The 16,277-nt window shown below is 40.7% G+C and overlaps 1 protein-coding gene across 1 annotated transcript in view; it reads left to right on the plus strand.

The window, feature by feature from the left end:
• LOC124802464 (cadherin-99C) overlaps positions 1–16,277 on the plus strand; it is a 628,642-nt gene that overhangs the window by 597,488 nt on the left and 14,877 nt on the right. The window contains exons 23-26 of the mRNA XM_047263250.1: positions 8,539–8,751; positions 8,896–9,161; positions 14,257–14,478; positions 14,823–14,919. Of these exons, the coding sequence (XP_047119206.1) occupies positions 8,539–8,751; positions 8,896–9,161; positions 14,257–14,478; positions 14,823–14,919 (798 nt within the window). The remainder of the gene's footprint in view (positions 1–8,538; positions 8,752–8,895; positions 9,162–14,256; positions 14,479–14,822; positions 14,920–16,277) is intronic.

Consider the following 16,277-nt stretch of genomic DNA (forward strand, 5'->3'; position numbering starts at 1 on the left):
GTGTCTTCACGACACTGTCGGAGTATTTCTACAAGTGCCCTTCTATGCTAATGCTGATGGTATTTAGAAAGGGTCTCACCGTGGAACCTCTTGTGGGTGTGGAATAATCTGTCTGCGAGACAAAGCTGCTAGCTTACTGTAAAACTCTTTCCATCATATTGCTGCAGGTACACAGAAATTGCCGCACCACTGCACTACTATAATAAGCATTCTGCAGATGCCTCACCATCACACTAATGCTTCCCCTCCAGAATTGCCATTCCATCACACGGGTGCTGGCCTATTGCATATGTCTCTGTGACACTGCTGCAGACACGGTGATAGCGTATTTCTATGACACTGCCACTGGCATTCGGCTACGGTCTCATCGTGAACCTCTTCTGGGTGTCCAGTAGTTCATAATCGCAGCACAACTGCTGGCTTACTGTAACCCTCGCTCCCTCACACCGGTGCTGGGATGCAGAGGATGCTTCACCGTCAGCCCACTACAGGCATTCTGCAGATGCCCCACCGTAGCATTATGGCTGCCCTTCACGAATTGCCTCTCCGTCCCACGGCTGCTGGCTGACAGCAAGGGTGTCTATGACACTGTTGGAGTATTTCTGCAAATGCCTTGCTATGATAATGATGCAGTCATTAAGCCAGGATCTCACCATAGAACCTCTTCTGGGCATCCAATGATCTGTCTCTGAGACACGGCATGTAGCTTACTGCAGCAGACTCTCCATCACATTGCTTTTGGGATGTAGAAATCGCTTTGCCACTGCAACACAATATGCATTCTGCAGACATCTCAATATGATACTCCCATCTGGCATTGAGTTATTGTCTCCCTTAAGACAGTTACTATCCTCCGACAACCATCTATATGACACTGTTGGAGTATTTCCGCAAGTGCCTTTCTATGACAGTGCTGCTGACATTTAGCAAGAATGTCACCATGGAACTTCTTCTGGATGTCCGGTAGTTTTTTTGCGAGACTAAGCTGAGGGCTTTCTGCAACTCTTTCCCAATCGCCTTGCTCCTGGAAACAGTAATTACATCCAATTTGCTTTACAACAGGCATACTGCAGACGTGTTAGTATGGCACTCCTACTGGCATTCAGTTATTGCCTCTCCATAAGATGGCTGCTGGCCTGCTGCGAGCGTCTTGACAACACGGTTGGAGTTTTTGAGTAAGTGCCTTTCTGTGAGAATACTGCTGGCACATAATTCTCCCATCAGATACCTCTTTGGGGTGGCGATTTCACTTCAAATCCAGAAGTCAGACAAACTACACAATAAGAGAGTGAGATTGTTAAGTTCTCTGTGGTTTTTTACTCAAGTATCGGGACAGTGGCATTATTCCAAAGTTTGCCAGAGTGAGACATTTTATCCAGATCGCCTCTGTGAAATTCATTACACGAAAGGTGAGTCTAGCACTAGTGAAGGAAAGGATCCATTTTACTTGCTGTGAACTGGATACCATATCAAAACAGCTGTTTCATACGCATACGGATATTGCATCCAGCCTGACCATCACTTTCCTGGGCGTAGGCCGACTAAGTGACCCGGACAAAATCGGACTGTGTCCGTAAGGCATACATTGAGACAGTTTCCGAAGTTCTCCCAACAGTCAGCACCGTTACCACAAGGATATACTTTTCGACACTCAGTGGCAATTTAATGGATGAGGTTTGGACAAAATAACACTGTCTGTGCATGGGAAAGGCCCGAACTTCACCCCTACACTGAGAACCCTGCACTGACTGATTTTATTAGTGCTGTTGAGGAAGCTGTGAGACCTCTTCCTAATGATGCTGCAGAAGAAATAAGACATGAAGCATGTTGTGCACTCATGAAAGCTCCATCTCAGAAGAGTAATGTGTCTGCCATGGAAAGGGCCGCAGTACAAAATGTATGAGAAGGTACTCACGTGGTGGTCTTACCAGCAGAAAGGGAAATGTCACCATGTTGTTGCCGCTTGGGCTTTATGAGTAGAAGATTTATAATTTGCTGAGTGAACCAATGTACTGGAAGATTAACAAAGACCCCTCAGGAAAGTGGAAAGGAAAACATCAACACTGCTGAATTCTTCTTCTGTTCCACAAGAAGTGCCCAAAAGACTAAGATTCATAGCCCTGTGCCACCCAGGTTATACGGTCTCCCGAAGATTCGTAAAAAAGAGCTTCCGCTATGGCTGATTGTCAGTAATATTGACACCCCCACGTACCTGCTGAGACCTTTTGTGGGGAAGAGCACACATCGTGTTTGCAACTTGGATGACTATCAATAAACTGAAGTCAGTTCAACTCTGTGAAACTTACTTAGTAGTGAGCTTCAATATCATCTCACTTTTAAGGTTTCTCTTACGGACTCTTTGTCACTCATCAGCAATAACGTCATGGCCGATATAATAGCACATTTTCATCATGTCCTTTCCTCAATCTACTTTTTATTTAATAATGAATATTTTGAGCAGACTGATGGTGTTGCCATGGGAAGTCCTCTCTGTCCTTTGGTAGCAAACTTTTTTTATGGAAGACTTTGAGGAAAGGACACTTGATTCAATAGAACTTAAACTAAGAGTGATAAGTAGGGGACAGGACACTTTTGTAGTGTGGCCCCACAGTGAAGAACTGTCACACTTCTTGCAACATCTGAACTCAATTCACAAAAACTTCCAGTTTACAATGGAAATAGAGAAGGATGGTTTCTTACCTTTTTTTGGACTTCTTGGTTATTAGGAAGGTGGATGGATCATTAGGGCATTCTGACTATCGTAAGCCCACACATATAAACCTTTATCTCCAAGCATTGAGCTGCCATCACCTTTCACAAACTAATGGCATCTTAGAATGTCGGTGCACCAGGCACGGAGACAGCCTTACAAAGGAGCTAGAACATCTACAGTCAGTGTTCAAAGGTAATGGTTACTCTCCACATCAGATTAGCACAGTTCTAAGGAGGATGAAACGTGACTACCCACGACATACATAAGGAGCTGTTCAAGTCCAGGGTGTTCCTTTCATCTGAAGTAGTCAGGGTCCTAAGGAAACATCTAAGTTAAAGTAATCTTCCAGCCACCAGTGAATATTAGTGCCCTTCTCAGTTTGGTAAAATACGATCTGGGTCTGCGTAAGGTTACGATCTACAAAGTTCCTTGCCAGCGCAGCAAAGCTGACATAGGTAAGACAAATACGCACAGTACACGAAAGGTGCATTGAACATTAGCACCGTACTTGCCTTTCACAGCCCAGTAAATTGGCTGGAGCTGAGCATTGTATTACCACAAGCCATTCGATGGATCACAAAAATCTTGGCCCCAGGGAGAACTCTTTGGGATTTGGTAATTAAAGAATCTGTGGAAATACGTCTACACAAAATCTTATACATCATGACGGCGGCTTTCAACTGGACAAGGTTGGGACCCAGTGGTCTCTCTAATTTCTTCCGAAAGAAAACTGTTTATTCATAATGACACATCTGGTGGCATCTGATGTCTGGTTTTAGTGATGCAAGTGCGCATTCCGATAAAGGTTGGGCATGTAGTTTCACATTTACACATGCACCTGCGTGCCACAGATAGAACAGTATTTGCAGAGGCTTCAGGTTTCAATAGAGGACGCTCCTGTGATGGGCGCCAATGTGCGTATATTTCCGTGCCAATTTTTGCTATAAAGCCGATGCCGGAAACTTGCAGTTTCCAGTGGCGGACACTCACCTGAAGATGGATGGATGGCGCCAGCTGGAATATTGTGGCAAGAAGTCAACATGATCCAGCTGCAGCTAAATACCTAGGAATTACAATTATGACCAACTGAAATTGGAAGGAATACACAGAAAATATTGTGGGGAAGGCAAACCAAAGATTGTGTTTTATTGGCAGAACACTTAGAAAGTGTAACAGGTCTACTAAAGAGACTGCCAACACTATGCTTGTCCGACCTCTTTTGGAGTTCTGCTGTGTGTTGTCTGGGATCTTTACCAGATAGGATTGGTGGAGTACATCGAGAAAGTTCAAAGCAGAGCAGTACATTTTGTGTTATCATGAAATAGGGGAGAGAGTGTCATGGCATGATAAGGATTTGGGATGGAAATCCTTAAAACAAAGGCATTTTCATTATGGCAGAATTTCTTATGAAATTTCAATTTCCAGCTTTCTCCCCTGAATGCAGAAATAATTTGTTGATGCTGACCTACATTGGGAGAAATGATCATCATAATGAAATAAGGGAAAGCAGAGCTCGTACAGAAAGATGTAAATGTGTGTTTTTTCTGTGTGCTGTTCAAGATGGGAATAACAGAGAATTATTGTGAAGGTAGTACGATGAACCATCTGCCAGGCACTTGAGTGTGATTTGCACAGTATCCATCCTTCCCCCCAACATTACTAGATGGGATAGTTGATTGAAAGCTTAATTGTCTATTGTCAATAATGTTTGGGCTGTGTGCAAGTTTTTAGATGCTTTGTCAGATGACTCTTCAGCTGTCAGAGAGCCCAAAGCATTATCAGTTAAAGAAAACTGCAATACAAATGTGATGTTATACAGAGACTGTTCATTCTGTCAGCATCCATGAGCAAATTAGAGAAAGAGTAGCTAGGGAAGGAAGCATAGTGGATCATTCTGACAGATGTGAAGGATGCACTGGAAGGCATTTGAAAACAGAAGCTCAGACAATTGCGATCCAGAAACCCTGATGTGGAGGATGTGCCAATGAGCAAGGATGCTGATTACTGTTTGGAAACAAGGTACACACCTCTGTGTCTGTGATGTAGAACACATTATCTGATTGTAATTGCACTTGTGTCCAAAATTAAAGCAACAAACCACTATTTCCACCTCCTGTGTCTAATTCATGATACAAATTATCAACAGATGTCCATACAATCATGTTCTGCACAGAAGATGGCATTCTGAACAGTGGACAACCATGCCAACAACGATGTTGGGGTACCTATAAAAGGTGCTAGTGTTTGCTGAGTAGTCCCAAATCTACTATTGCTGTGTACACAGCCACAGACTCTGCAATATGGCACAGGGAAGATGCCTACCATACTCTCTGCAGTGGAAGGCCATAGGAAGAATGGAAGCAGAACAGTCACAATATGATATGGCCTGATGGCTTAATCTAAATCATTCTGTTGTTTCTCAGATGTGGTGACAGTTTACAGAGACCAAAACTGTATACCAAAGACCAGAACAGAGCCGACCATGTGTGACATCAGAAAGAGAGAACCATTTATGGCTGTAAGGGCATGATGGTACCACCTTAGAACTGCATGGCAGGTGGCATCTGACCTCGCAGCATCTACTAAATGTGTTGTATTAAGGCAAACTATGTGCAGAAGGCTTCCACAGAGTGGCCTTTATTGTTGGAGACCTATTTTACATGTACCTGTGAAGTGTCTTCACAGAAGGGAATGTCTAGAGTTGAGTCATTCACATGCCACCTAGACGACCGAGCAGTGGGCCAGTGTTCTTGTCACAGATGAGCCCAATTTGGTCAGGAGAGCAATTCTCGATGGATTCACATCTGGAAGGAACATGGAACATGATTTTGGGTCCCAAATATTGTGGAAAGATAGTGATATCGAGGAGGATCCCTAATGGTGTGGGCAGGGATTATGTTGACCACACAGATGCCTCTTCATGAAGTATGGGTGAAATGGTAAGGTTTAACTGGTGTAGGTATTGTGATGAGATCTTGGGACCTCATGTGCAGTTGTTGTGAGGTGCTGTGGGCCCAGACTTCATATTGATGGACAATAATGCTCGACCTCATGCAGCACATGCAGTTAATGTATTCTTGTAAACAGAAGATGTTGCATGCATGGCGTGGCCTGATGACTCTCCTACTTTCAGTCCCGTAGAGCATGTCTGGGATGCACTAGGGACACAGGTTGCATCACGTCGGCGCCCACTAACCACTCTCGAAGACTTGCGAGCAGCTTTGTTGGAAGAAAGGGCGTTATTGCCTCAACATGAGATTGATGACATCTTTCACAGTGTGCATCATTGTTGTCAGGCCTATATTGCTGCCAGAATTGGTCACACCCCATAGAAAGGCACTCACTGAAAGACTCCAACGACATCGTCGAGACACCTGCAATAGGCCAGCAGCCGTCTTATGGAGAGGAACTACTGAACATTAGTGGGATTATCTTATTAAGGGGTCTGCAGAATACCTGTTACAAAGCAAATTCGATGGCTTTACTGTTTCCCAGGAGCAATGCGATGTCGGGAGAGTTACAGATAGCCCACAGCTTAGTTTTGCTAAAAGACTACTGGACATCCAGAAGAAGTTTCACAGTGACATCCTTGTTAAATGTCAGCAGTATTGTCATAGAAATGTGTGTGCAAATCTGTTAAGTTGGAAAATATGAAGAACATTTTTTTGTATACTGTTATACATGTTGCAGTTGTTTATGTTCTGTATTCTATACATTGTTTCTACTTTATTATCACCTGTTTATACTGTTTTGTAGCAAAATAAATGCTACCTTGCAAAATTTCCATTTGTTGCTTTAATTTTGGGCACCAGTGTATTTGCTGATCATACATGGGTGAAACATCACAGAACATTGAAATGTTGAATGTTATTTATTTTAACAGTTTTGTGGGTGAGTGACTGAAGTAGTTCTGTGTGATGAAATATGAACTTTACAGATTTTTTTCAATGCTTGAGAATTTTGTCATTAAATGACTTATATATGCATTCCATAAAAAAAATTGCACCTGTAATTGGGTCCCACCTTTTCTGCTGAAAACACCACATCTTTATTGCCTAAAGTGTCATTCCTCTATTGCACTATTTTCCCCACATTTTGCTCTTTACTGCACTTATTTGTTTCTGGAGCTCCAAAATTTTCAGCCCAAAATTGGGCTCTATCCAGTGCTCTCATGCTTCAGCGCTACAATTCATTGAGAGTACATTTGCTAGAACAGTTATGAGAGATCAGGAGATGTTCCATATTCCAATATACATCACAATCACATCTGTTTTCATATTCTTCAGTAAGGCCTTCTCACCTGTGTTTGCCTTTACTGCTGTTATTCCCTTTCTCATGCAGTTCAAGCTCCTCTAAATCTTTCATTTTGAGTTCTTAGTGATAGCTGTATCCTGTAGTGGAAAACTCCTGGGGAGGCTATGACAGAAATACAGTCATTCCAGTATTCGAGTTCAATTGTTATCACCACGTTATTTTGTTCTTCTTTAGTTTAGCTGATAATTTCATCACTTCAAAAGAAACAAAAATAACATCTTCATTAGCTTTAGACCATGCTTAGAATTTAGAAGACAGTACTGTGATATAGTGAACAATTCCTTAAGTAGTCTATAGATGTACTTAATGAAACTGCAAATTCACAGAAATGTAAGACTAAATTAAAACTCATCCACATTTGTGTGATCCATTTTGATAAATGAAACTGTCAAGACTTCAGTTGTATTTATTAACAATAAATGTTTAACATGTTCCAACCAGCTGTCTTTATTTTTACTTTGAAATATCTACAACATATCATTGTTTTTAAAGATGTAGAACTCAATCTTCATACTGTTGTTCATAGATGGTATTATGTAACTTTGAAATTGATATAACATTGTATAAGCCTACTGGTTGGAACATTTCTGCACCTCCATTACCAGATGTGGCCCATGCTTTCCACAAATACTCTGTAAAAAAAAAATTAGAAACAAAAATGGTCATACATTAGACTCAGTCCATGGCAACCCCTGTGCAAAACAATGGTTGCAGATACTTATGGGCAGAATGAGTACCATCAACTATGCAACTAATTGTTGCTGTCCGTCCATGTTTGGAGACCAGCTCAATGAGCAACAGTTAAGTATGGGAAAACACTATCACTGAATGCTTGTAGATCCACACAATGTTAACGTATCTTTCTATCATGAATAACAAAACATTCTGTATATGACTGCTATTTGACTCTCCATTCATCCACCTTGGAGCGTATTCGTTAACATAGTGATTGCTTCTACACTCTTCATGCATTGACTGCTAGCAATCAGTAGAGTCTGGCCCAGGCTTTCAAACGTATATTCCAAGCGCAGTTAAAGGAAAGTGCTCTGACTGGAATGACATGGAGTATGCCTAATAGTTAGTGCATCACATGTACTGTGCTCATAACAGCTATTTTTCTCTGTGTCACTGAGCTCTTTGTGGTATTAAAAATTCATGAGCATTCTATTACATGTACACACCAATAGAACAGTATCATACAGAGTGAGGAGATATGGTAGCAAGGTCATTACTGTTTCAATTAGAAAAGGCTTCATTGTAATTTGCTTGCTTAATTGTTAACCAAAAGTTAACTTTGGTGTAGTTCTCACATCATTCCTTCATTTAGAGCCATTGAGGGGCAACAATCTTGAAAGAGGAAGGAAGGAACATTGCTTGAAAGATAAGTTTCTCTTGGGCACCAGACAAGTAGCTACAGTGTTACACTGAGAGATTGGTCTTTGATGTTTACACATGTCCCAATATTTGTTAAAATGTTATTTTACTTATTCATTTTTCTGTTAACGTTGCAGGCTGAAGACAAAGATAGTGGGAAGTATGGAAAAGTTGAATACAGAATTTTGGCAAGTGATAAAGGATCAGAATATTTTGCTATGGATTCAAGCATAATCAAAAGCAAGAAATTATTTGATAATGATGTGGGGCTGCCCTTCCGGTTCACTGTAGAAGCTCGTGACAACCCCACATCAGAGCAAGACAGCAATACTGAAACAGTTCCTGTTGTGGTAAGTGTTCCAGACATGCCTTGGCTGTTCATAACAATTCTAGAAGATAAAAAAATTGATAATTTTCCAGATGAGCTTAGTGTTAAAATAATTTCTTTTGACTGTAGTAGTGAGATACCAATTTATAACTCATCTTATTTTCAGATAAACCTCATTACCGATCGGAATCGACTGATACTAGTGATCGATGATGCCAAACCAGAAACTATACAGAATGAGGAGAATAAAATTGCTAGTGTCCTGGAGGACCACACAAACTTGATTATTGGAATTGAGAAAGTAGACTCCAGACAGTTTCTTGGCAGTAATAGCACAATTGAAATAGACAAAGATGGGACCGATGTTTGGTTCTATGCAGTAGATCCTGAAACTGAAACAATTCTGGAAAGAAACAGTAGCAGAGTACTGAGGTTAGATTAAAACTTATTATTTCTACTTTATTGTTCCTGTACTTTACAGATATTCAGATGAAGTAAGAAAAACACTACAATTGCTGGAAAACAGGCTTATATCAGGAATTTAAAATTTTAATCTTTTTATAAGTTTGAGTAGCATTTCACTGTAGAGTTCCATCCCATCTCACTTGATGAAAAATGTGTGGCAGTTTCTATTCCCACTGTGCATCGTTGGGCATAGGAGATCACGAACACATAACTGAATGCAGAAATGAAGTGCTTTATTACTATTAAAACATACAGCAATACAAGCAAATGCAGACTATTGGTGTTCATACCCAACTGGGTCAAAGATCAAAATGTCATGAATAAAAGTAGTTGTTCTCAAAGTCAATCACCACATGTTCAGTGTTGGTGGTGGCCACACAGGCCTCCCCTCCCACTTCCCTGGAAATGCAGAGAACTGTGGAGGATGTGAGGTAGTAGAGGGTGCCGGTAGGATCAAAAACGTAGAGCCTGCCCGTGGGAGGATGCAGCACGTACGTTAACCGAGTAGGAGGGTGGCGCCCTACAGTGTCACTGCCAGTCGTGGCACCCAGATGGACTCATTGCCCGAGTTCGAGTAAGCACCCAGTGGATGACGACACCGTGCAGAGTCGCCAAAAGTTTCGTGGTACCGACGTAACGGGTACACGGGATGCCACATCTGCTTCATGTCACCCAAGCTGCTTGGTGCACTGTGTGCTCACTCAGCTATCAGAGGAGAATGGGAGGCAGGTGCTGGTGGTGCAGGTAGTCCTGGAACTTGACCACCAGGTGGCACTGGATGTAGCTGCCGGGAGCACGTGCCATGCGTGCAACTGCTACCGGCAGGCTGACGAAGCATCTGGATTGGAGCCAGAGGAAGGAGAAGTGTTGCCAACCATTTGTATCTGTGGGGGAGCTGCCGGAGGGAAGGAGCTGGTGATGTCAGATAATGCTGTCTGCACAGTCAGCAAGACAGAGTTTCTTAATAGACTTGTGAGACAAGAGATATACTTGATGGTCAAGCAGCAATTTAACCAGCTGCAGGGTCCACAGTGTGGCATCAGGGAGGTGCTCAGGTTGACTTGGGGTGGAGGTGGTGTTACAGTTGAGACGGGGTTCAATCCTGCAGCTGTAGATAACGAGTCCTGTAACAAATTGCTTTGGCATACGGTTGTGACAGGTGTTCAATACTGTGGGACTGAGCGGTACCATATTTATGTTGAGCTGGCGGATTCAGCAGCAGGTCACTGACAAGGTCCGATTCGTCGTCTAAGTGGCTAACAAATATGAAACACGCGTTGTCACCCAGAATTGCATGAATGTCCTACAGGTTACTGACTGAGGTGAACCACATTTTGGAATTCTCCTTCTGCAGGTGAAATCGTTTAGGAAATTGGGGTATTGTGGCACAGCATGGAAATGGGCATGTTGTCCTGTATGCAGTTCCTGCCAAGGTGGCTGTGAGCTGGAGAGGGTGGAGTTCACATTAGAGGTCGGTGCGAGCTGGTAGGGGCACGTGAGTCAGGCTGTATGGTAGGAGTGTCACTATCAGAAAGGACTATCTGTGCTCCCATGTCAGAGTCTGAATCACAAAACTGTACCTGATACATTGTGTAAGTTTAGCTGCAAAGGGGTAAAAGAATCACACAAAAACACAATCGAATGGAAGGCGTCAGGGGTCACCAGTGTGGCAATTTCTATTCCTATGGTGAATCATTGGCTAGAGATCATCAGCACACAACCAAACATGGGAATGATGCACTTTATTTCTGTTAACAAGACACATTTATACAAGCGAGCACACACAATGAGCGTTCATACCACTCTGACCATAGATTTTAATATCATGAATCAAAATAGTTCTTCTCAAAGTCAGTAACCACATGTTTGATGTTGCTGATTCCTGCAAGGCCCTCATTATGCTTTCACCAAGTTTGGAAAATATCTCCATACTTTTCCCTTTCTATGTTTAGTTGAAGAAGAAACTTGTAACAATCAATACTTGAAGTTCAAAAGCTTTTAAAAGTCTCAGAAGCTGTTCTTCTATCTTTTGTCAGTAACTAGGTATTTTTGCTGACGTCCATTTTGTTTTATCTCCAGTATTTTCAAGTAATATCATCCTTGTATTTTTAATTACTTAGTGCGAACGAAAGACCAATTTCCCATTTCCTGTTGATTTGGTTGGTCGGCTATTCTGCTTATTTTAAAAAAAAATTTATTTATTTATTTTTAAACTACTGACTGAAAATATTTACAAACTACTGGTACTTGACATGAGAGGGTTAGAAAGTGACATGTAAACATTACGCATGATCAAAATAATGCTTAACAATATTGTGAATCTTGAAATTATCCTTGCATACAGGATAACAATGATATTGTCAGCTGTTTAGCCAGTCATCATTTCCCACCATATACAATATTTCATCTATGCACAGTAGAAAATGACAACTGACTGACCTACCGAAATATCATTGAGTGCTAACACTATTTGTGTCAGAATAAGTGCAAATACTTTTCAGCTGTTTAAATTGTTTGTCTTTAGTACCATGACCATAACCAGCAATAACCAAAGTTTTGATCCCTTTGAGGGAGGATGTATGTAATATAGATAAAAAATGTTGAATTTTTTAATCAGCAAGGTATTTCTGTAGCATGGTGGAAATACTGACTTCAACTTTCACAATTTAATTCATGCTACAAATGAAGTAAAAGCTCTGTAGTTTCAATCAGTGTGCAGTGACTTGCCTCCTTTTCTATACAACTCTGTCCTTGTTTGTGAAATTTTATTATTTCCTACCATCAGAGACGGCATCAATAGAGTACAGAAGACTTTGAGCCCATTTATGGTGTGGTTAATTACATTTTGTTAAAGAAATGCACCCATGATGGAATACAAAACCCAAAGGAAAGCTTTAATGACCACATTTGGAAGAGACACCCAAAGATAACAGTTTGCTAAACCACTGTTGGTAAAATTTCCTCTTATGATGCTCGTTTGGTAAAATTTCCTCTTATGATGCTCGTTTGGTGTTCAAAGGTGGTAACATTTGAAGAATCCAGACCTGTATGAGGCTAGGATTTGATGCAGGTTGCTTTACTGAAAACCTACAGAAGAAGACTGATGAGGTGCATATTGCTAGTTCTGAAATGTCAGTGAAGGATATTGCAAAAAGGGCATGCCACAAGGATCAGACTAGAAGAAAAGAGCTACACAAGGCCAAAGAGACCAAATGTTTGGTAATGGCCAACATTATGGTGCTTATTTCTGGCATAAATGCTAATAATTTTTTTCTGCATTTCCTCCAACCTTCATTTTCTGCATAACCATTGCAGATAAAAAGGTGAAATTTGCTACAGACTTTGAAAATAGTACATCGTTACTTCCTTTGATACAAAATTTTTCAGAGTGCATAACTCTCAAATTTATTTGTATTTGTGTGAACTAAAAATAGTTATGTATCATAGAAATAAATTTAAAAAATTGTTGTACAAATACTATGACTGACATTAAAAAACTAGTGCACAGAATTGTTTATCTAATTACTAAGAAAAACCTACCACATTTTGAAAGTTATAATCAAAGTAACATTTGAGAAAATATTTCTCATATGATAGTGTGTGCCTAAAAGTATCCAGCAATGTCCTGATCAACTTATTTGACAAAAGATTTTTAAAAAAATAATCCAGATTATAGCCAATAACATAATGACAACATGTGCAAAATTTGGTTCTGTTATCTCTCAAACAGTAACAGGTACATTAGCTTATATATGCCTGTGTTTTTTCTCATATGTCAACCCCCCACCCAACACCTGAGCCAGTGTTAAAAGATGAGACACAAGTTTCTGCTTGTGTAGAACATTCAAATAACTTACGGGACTGCAACCGAATAATATCATCAACAACTGCTGATATTTCAACAGAAGCACTTCCTGCCATTTTTGAGGCATAACTGCAGCAAAAAAGCCCTATGCAAATAAATTTAAAACTTTAGTTTGCAGAGACATCATCTTTGGTAGTGTGTGTGTGTGTGTGTGTGTGTGTGTGTGTGTGTGTGTGTGCGTGTGTGTTTCTCTCTCTCTCTCTCTCTCTCTCTCTCTCTCTCTCTCTCTCTCTGTGTGTGTGTGTGTGTGTGTGTGTGTGTTTTACCTTTCCAGAGTTTATGTGCAAACCAAGGTTTTAAATTCCCTTGCACAGCACTTACTTGCTGCAGTTATGCCTTGAAAATGGCAATTGGGCTCCTATAAAAATATCAGTAGTTGTCAGTGACATCACCTGGCTGCATTGAATATGATAAAAAAAAATATATTATAAAAATTTGTATAGCACCCTAACTAAGTTAGAAAATGTTGGAGTAAGTTGTTTCAGTAGACTCTTATTGTCTGGCAGCATCAGATACCTGTGATGCCGATTGATCATTGTTCCCAATAATCGTCATTGCATTCTAAGTTCGATCATTTTTAAAATGCTTTGTTGCCTGAAGCTTTGTTACCATAATCTTACTTTGACATTTTTGTAAGAAACTATTATACTCACATGCTGCTAGATATATACCACAAAGTGTATAACTCCCCAAAACAGGTTCACCAAAGATGAACCCAACCATTCAGGAGAGTGAAGGTTGTAGTGAGGTACATTCCCTTTCAGCACAATGCTTGCTGAAACATTCTGTGGAATTGTGAATAGGCTCGTTGTGGTAATGTGGTGGATAACCATCTTCACTTCTTTGTTCCCAAGTTCATCACATTATTTCACAGTCCAGTTAGTGTTAGCAGAAGAATCTGCCAATTTAATAACATTGGTATTAAGATTATTCAGACTGTGTCGTGTGATTTGCCCAATCACTCTGTGATCCATGTTACAACCATTGAAAGAGCTTATTCCAATTCAAGGAGACTCTTTGAGTGTGCCGTAAAAGCCATAGACAATCTCTATATAACTGCTGACCACTTGTATCTAGCTTTCCTACCAAACATGGCATTTTCCAGGACTCTTTTTCTTGCTATAGTTGTTTGAATTACAAAATAACTTTTGTTTGGTTTTCATCCTTGATGTAAGTGACAGTTTTTGAAATTTTTAGGTCAATAATGGATGCTGCTGTGAAATCAAGTATTACAAGAGATATCGGTAGTACTCTTCAAGCCACAACCAGTGGGATACATGGTCCATTAATGGTCATGAAACTTCAGAAGGGCTCAGCTGTTTCATGGGATGTTTTCCCATATGCTCTCATAATAATCGCTTGTATAATCTTCGTACTTGGCTCAGCTGGAATAATATACATATGTATCTCATGGTCAAGGTATGTACCAATACAAAGCAATTTGTTATTTTTTTTATAAGAGTAAAGGAAACAATCATTCAAGAATAGCAAATAGAAATATGAAGCAGAACTGGAACAATATACATATGCATCTCATGGTTGAGGTATGTACCAACTCAAAGCAATTTGTTTTTTTTTTATGATGAAGAAAAAACTGCCAAAGAATGGCACAAGGAGACATGGGTCAACAATATGGGCTATAAATTAATGTACTCTGAAAGCTTTGTGAAATGATATATTACATAAGTGTAGTGCTAGTAATGTATGATACCAACAAATTCACTATAATGGTTCCTGTAAACAATACTTTTTCTGCTCTACAGGTACAAAGCTTACAAAGAAAGAATGCAAAGAATGTATGTTGTGCCGAGATATGATCCAGTGTTTGTTGAACCAAATCTTAAGGAATATGAAACTCAGGTTTGTGTAATACTTAAGTTTTTCAATCAATATATAGAAATATTCACTAAATATATAGAAAACTAAATATAGCTAATGAGTTGTAAATGACTGGACTTAAATTATAGCAAATTCAACTTGGGCTGTGTGTGTTTGTGTGTGTGTGTGTGTGTGTGTGTGTGTGTGTGTGTGTGTGTGTGTGTGTGTGTGTGTGTGTGTGTCGAACTGTGAAGAAAGGCTAAAGGGCATGTGTATTTTTCTTTTCTTTTGTTAAATAGGAGCCTGTATATAGTGTGTTGCAACTGTGGTGTAATGCAGCATGAAAGATCAGACAGAAGAAAACAGGATAAGTTGTGAGCCCAGCAGTGGAATGGTGAATGTGATGTCATTACTAGGTGCCAGACATACCAGCTGCAAAACAATGGTGTACTGCACAGCTCAATTTGAAATCCTTGGTACAGTGAAATGTAACAATAGAGAGAAGGAAAGTTGCTACTCACCATATAGTGGAGATGCTGAGTCGCGATAGGCACAATAAAAAGATTCACACAATCATAGCTTTCGGCCATTATGGCCTTTGTCAGAAGTAGACACACATACACACATGCACACACACACACTCACGCAAGCGCAACTTGCTCACACGTCTGCAGTCTCAGAGAGCTGAAACTACACTGTGATCAGCAGCACCAGTGCATGATGGGAGTGGTGACTGGGTGGGGTTAAGGAGGAGGCTGGGACAGGTAGGGGGAGGGGGAGGGATAGTATGGTGGGAATGGTGGACAGTGAAGTGTTGCAGTTTAGATGGAGGACAGGAGAGAAGGTGCGAAGGGAGGAGAGGGTAAGTAGTGGAAAAGAGAAAAATAAAAATAAATTATAAGACTGGGTGTGGCAGTGAAATGACGGCTCTGTATTGCTGGAATGGGAACGAGGAGGGGGGGGGGGGGGGGGGGGGAGCTGGATGGGTGAGGACAGTGACTAACGAAGGTTGAGGCCAGGAGGGTTACGGGAACATAGGATGTATTGCAGGTAATTGTGTGAATCTTTTTATTGTGCCTATCGCGACTCAGCATCTCCGCTATATGGTGAGTAGCAACTTTCCTTCTCTCGTATTATTACATTCCATCCTGGATTTTCCATTGTTTGGTACAGTGGAACATTGTTACAAACATGTAATCACCTGTGTCCAAAGCATGCAGCCATTTACTGAACAAATAGACAGGGGCTTCCTATTCCTTTGCATAGGGTGTCCTTGGTATCGACCGGAACAGGTGACCTACTTACAAGCATAGAGAATCCCCCAACAATGCTTCTTTTCCCATACTGACATCTGCATCCTGTGATATGCAGATGACAAAAGTTCACATGGATTAAACATA

The sequence above is a fragment of the Schistocerca piceifrons genome, chromosome 6 (genome assembly GCF_021461385.2).
Source record: "Schistocerca piceifrons isolate TAMUIC-IGC-003096 chromosome 6, iqSchPice1.1, whole genome shotgun sequence".
NCBI lineage: Eukaryota > Metazoa > Arthropoda > Insecta > Orthoptera > Acrididae > Schistocerca > Schistocerca piceifrons.